The sequence below is a fragment of the Nicotiana sylvestris genome, chromosome 6, assembly GCF_000393655.2.
Source record: "Nicotiana sylvestris chromosome 6, ASM39365v2, whole genome shotgun sequence".
NCBI lineage: Eukaryota > Viridiplantae > Streptophyta > Magnoliopsida > Solanales > Solanaceae > Nicotiana > Nicotiana sylvestris.
In genome coordinates this window covers 163390554-163393976 of record NC_091062.1, presented here as the reverse complement: position 1 = coordinate 163393976, position 3423 = coordinate 163390554, and the positions used below count along the sequence as shown (strand labels likewise).

Below are 3423 nucleotides of genomic sequence, written 5' to 3'. Positions count from 1 at the left end.
GGAAGAGACATGATATTGATTTGACAAATAAACTCTACTGAGACAGACCACTTGCTGATCCGTTAGCTATTCACATGGTCGATGATTTGCCACAACAAAAACACGCGTATGTTAAGTTTCAATCTATTTTATTTTTTAAAATAATAATATATTATTAAAGGGTGTTGAATCCTTCTAACTTCTCTTCACTTTTTTTCAGTGATTGTGGTGTATATGTGGCATTTGTTGTCGAGTATTTTATCCATCAAAGACCAATTCCAATTGACTTTGATATATAGAAACATCGCAAATGACTTGGTACATTATTGTGGGATTATGGCATAACCAAACAAGAGAATGAAGATGAAAGTAAGCCAGAGTTTTGTAAAAGAAGTTTTAGAAAAATGCTTCTGTAATATTGAAGAACAATTAGTCTTATTCTTTAGTTTAGTTATTTATTACTTTGGGATCTGTAAACACATTCGTGTTTTATTTTGTGGCTTACTATGGTACAATATTTTCAATATATTATTTATCTTTTGCAGGATAAAAGTATCTTTCGCTTTTTTTGTTAAATTAAGAAATTACTAGTATGTACCACCGGTATTTCGATATTTATGCAATTTTTTAGTTTTCTTTACTGTTTATTCTACTTTTTAAAATTTAGATGTATATATCTAAATTTTGTTGTTCATGCTCATGTCTTTCTATCATGTGAGTCAACACTCGATAGTGTGTAAATTAAGCACGACAAAAGACAAATATCGTGTATGATACATGTCAAATATTATTTCAAATATCGTGTATGATACATGTCTATACAATAATATACATGATGATTTACATGTCCTACACAACTTAATGTATTGATCTCGATCGGCAAAATTATATGATACATTTTGATATACATGAGAAAATGCAACCTCTAATAAATTAAAAATTGAATATGCAAGTGCAAAATTTAAATAACTTGAGTTGCACTTGAACTGAATAATATTTTATCATTAATAAACTTGATATATACATCAATCATTTATATTTAAGGCCTTCCTTTTATTTAAACTAATAATTCTTGTAATCTATTGGGAACAACACCACTCAGTGGTGATTAGGTATATTTCTATATGTTCTCCTATTGTGACCCTCACATCCACATTGTCCGCATGAACTCTTTGGCCTCTTAGCTTGCGATTCTGAAACCTTCTTGTATCTCACCTTCTTAGGTATTTCAAGCATCTTATTCCCGACTGGTGGCAACACAACTTGTTATAATACCTCTGCAGGTATTGTCCATGTACTTTTATCTGGAAGAGGAATAATTGAAATGTCGTATGGTTGCAACATGTATTCATTGATGTAGTACATATAGCAGTAATCTTCACCCTCCAAGTTTTTTGACCTCAACACTGACCATGCATGTAGACATAGTATTTGATCTAACTGAAATCTTCTACAACTACATGTCCTTTCCCCAAGGCAAACAATGAACAACCTCCCATTGCCAATAACTGAATGTAAGCTTTCAGTTGATGGCCTCACCTATATTTTGTAGAAAAGCAATATTAGGCACGACTTTATGTAGCTAATACAAAAGATTAACCCAATAGATTATTAAGTGTTTATGTAGACAAATATGAATATGAAATAAGGAACACGTTATATAATATAAACATACCATCATATGTTGTGATGCATCAAGATTTTCATCCAATATAGCATTGTATTTTATGGTAAGCTTTGTAAATAATGCTTGTACAATGTTTCGATTTGTGTAGTTCCACCTCTTGATCAAAATTCGAATTTCTTCCACTAATACAGGAAGTTCCCTCGCTTGCTTAGTTGCTGAATTTAATGACTCTGCGATATTGGAAGTCATTGTCATTGTTCTGTTGACTTTTACATGTGCTCTACATCGCCTGTGACACCCAATATCAAATAAGTAATCCTTCACTCTTCCATCTTTTTGTTCCATCTCTGTCACATGGTGATTAAACTCTTGAATGGTATATGCTCTTGCTGTAGCAAAAAATATCTCTCTTAACTCTTCTTGGCTCCTCTTATATCTGTCTTTTATGTTATTCCATAGATGCCATATACAAACACAATGAGAAACTTGTGGATACACTATTAAAGTTGCCTTCGCTATGCTCTCATTCCTGTCACATACAATGCACATGCCATCTCTGTCACCGAACGCTTCTTTAAAACTTTCGAAGAACCACCTCCATGAGGCCTCATTCTCCGAATCAATAATTGCATATGCAAGTGGTAAAATCTTGCCTGTTTACAAAATATTAATTATATTTGTTCAATAAAGTGCTTATTATAAATATATGCTATTTATTAAGTGTCTAGTATATACACACATTAGTATAAAATATTTTACAATAATATGCATGCGGTGGATGGGAGGGGGGATGGAGATGAAATACCTATGGATATGTAATTAATATGCACATATATAAAATAAATATATATGTATAAATGGATATACACATAAGATGAACACATATACATATAAGAATACTCTGATATACAATGGGACACATGGATATACATGATATGATAATGAAATACAACAGAGTTTTTCTAAAACAAACCTCCAACATCTTGCGAGCAAGCTGTGAGTAAAATTCCTCTGTATGTTGCTTTAAGGAAGCTTCCATCAACCACAATATTATGTTTGCAAAATTCGCATCCCTTAATTGATGCATATAATGCAAAAAAAGCATACATGAAGTATCCTTCTTCGGATTTCCTCAAACTTACAACCGACCCGGGTTGGAATGCATCAATATATATATATATATATGTAACTCAAAAACTTTCCATACGACTCACTTGGGTCTCCTCTCAAAAATTGAACTGCCTTTTGCTTTCATCTATTTGCTTTCTAGTAGCTTAAGTCAATACCATAATGTTTTTTCATGTCTTTCATTATGTCCTTTGCAGTGTATACTATTTTAGGATCAACATATTTATCACAGATAACTCTTCCAATTATAGGAGCAGTAGCTACATGGTATGTAAATAATCTATCCTCCACTGAATATGCGTGATCCTTACTAAATTTTCTAATCCTAAATATTTTTGACTTGTTTAGAGATGAAGACTTGAAAATCACGCGCAACAGTCATTGACTCATACCCAACAGTATCTAACAACATCCAGATTTACACAATAGTAATTTAATTTAGATAAACTATCGTGCATCGTTAATATAAAAATACACGATTGTATACAATTATTAAAGTTAGATATACATTCATACCTTGATGGTCTTGATCGATCAACCTTAAACTGAATTATTTTTTGAATAGCGTAGTTTTACAACAAAGTCATCAGTGTCTCCTTGTCCTTGTAAAGTTGGCCTTCCGTAATAGTATTATTTAGAGGATCATCTATTATTGGAGTTTCATCAAAATCTACAACTTTAGGATCAGC

General features: G+C 31.9%; 1 protein-coding gene across 1 annotated transcript; it reads right to left on the bottom strand.

The window, feature by feature from the left end:
• Nucleotides 1–1245: 1245 nt before the first annotated feature.
• LOC138871597 (uncharacterized) lies at nt 1246–2715 on the bottom strand. Its single transcript, XM_070149482.1, has 3 exons — nt 2580–2715; nt 1655–2259; nt 1246–1518 (listed from the first exon to the last, which is right to left on the bottom strand). The coding sequence occupies exons 1-3, from the start codon at nt 2713–2715 to the stop codon at nt 1246–1248; spliced, it is 1014 nt and encodes a 337-aa protein (XP_070005583.1).
• Between the last annotated feature and the right edge of the window lie 708 nt (nt 2716–3423).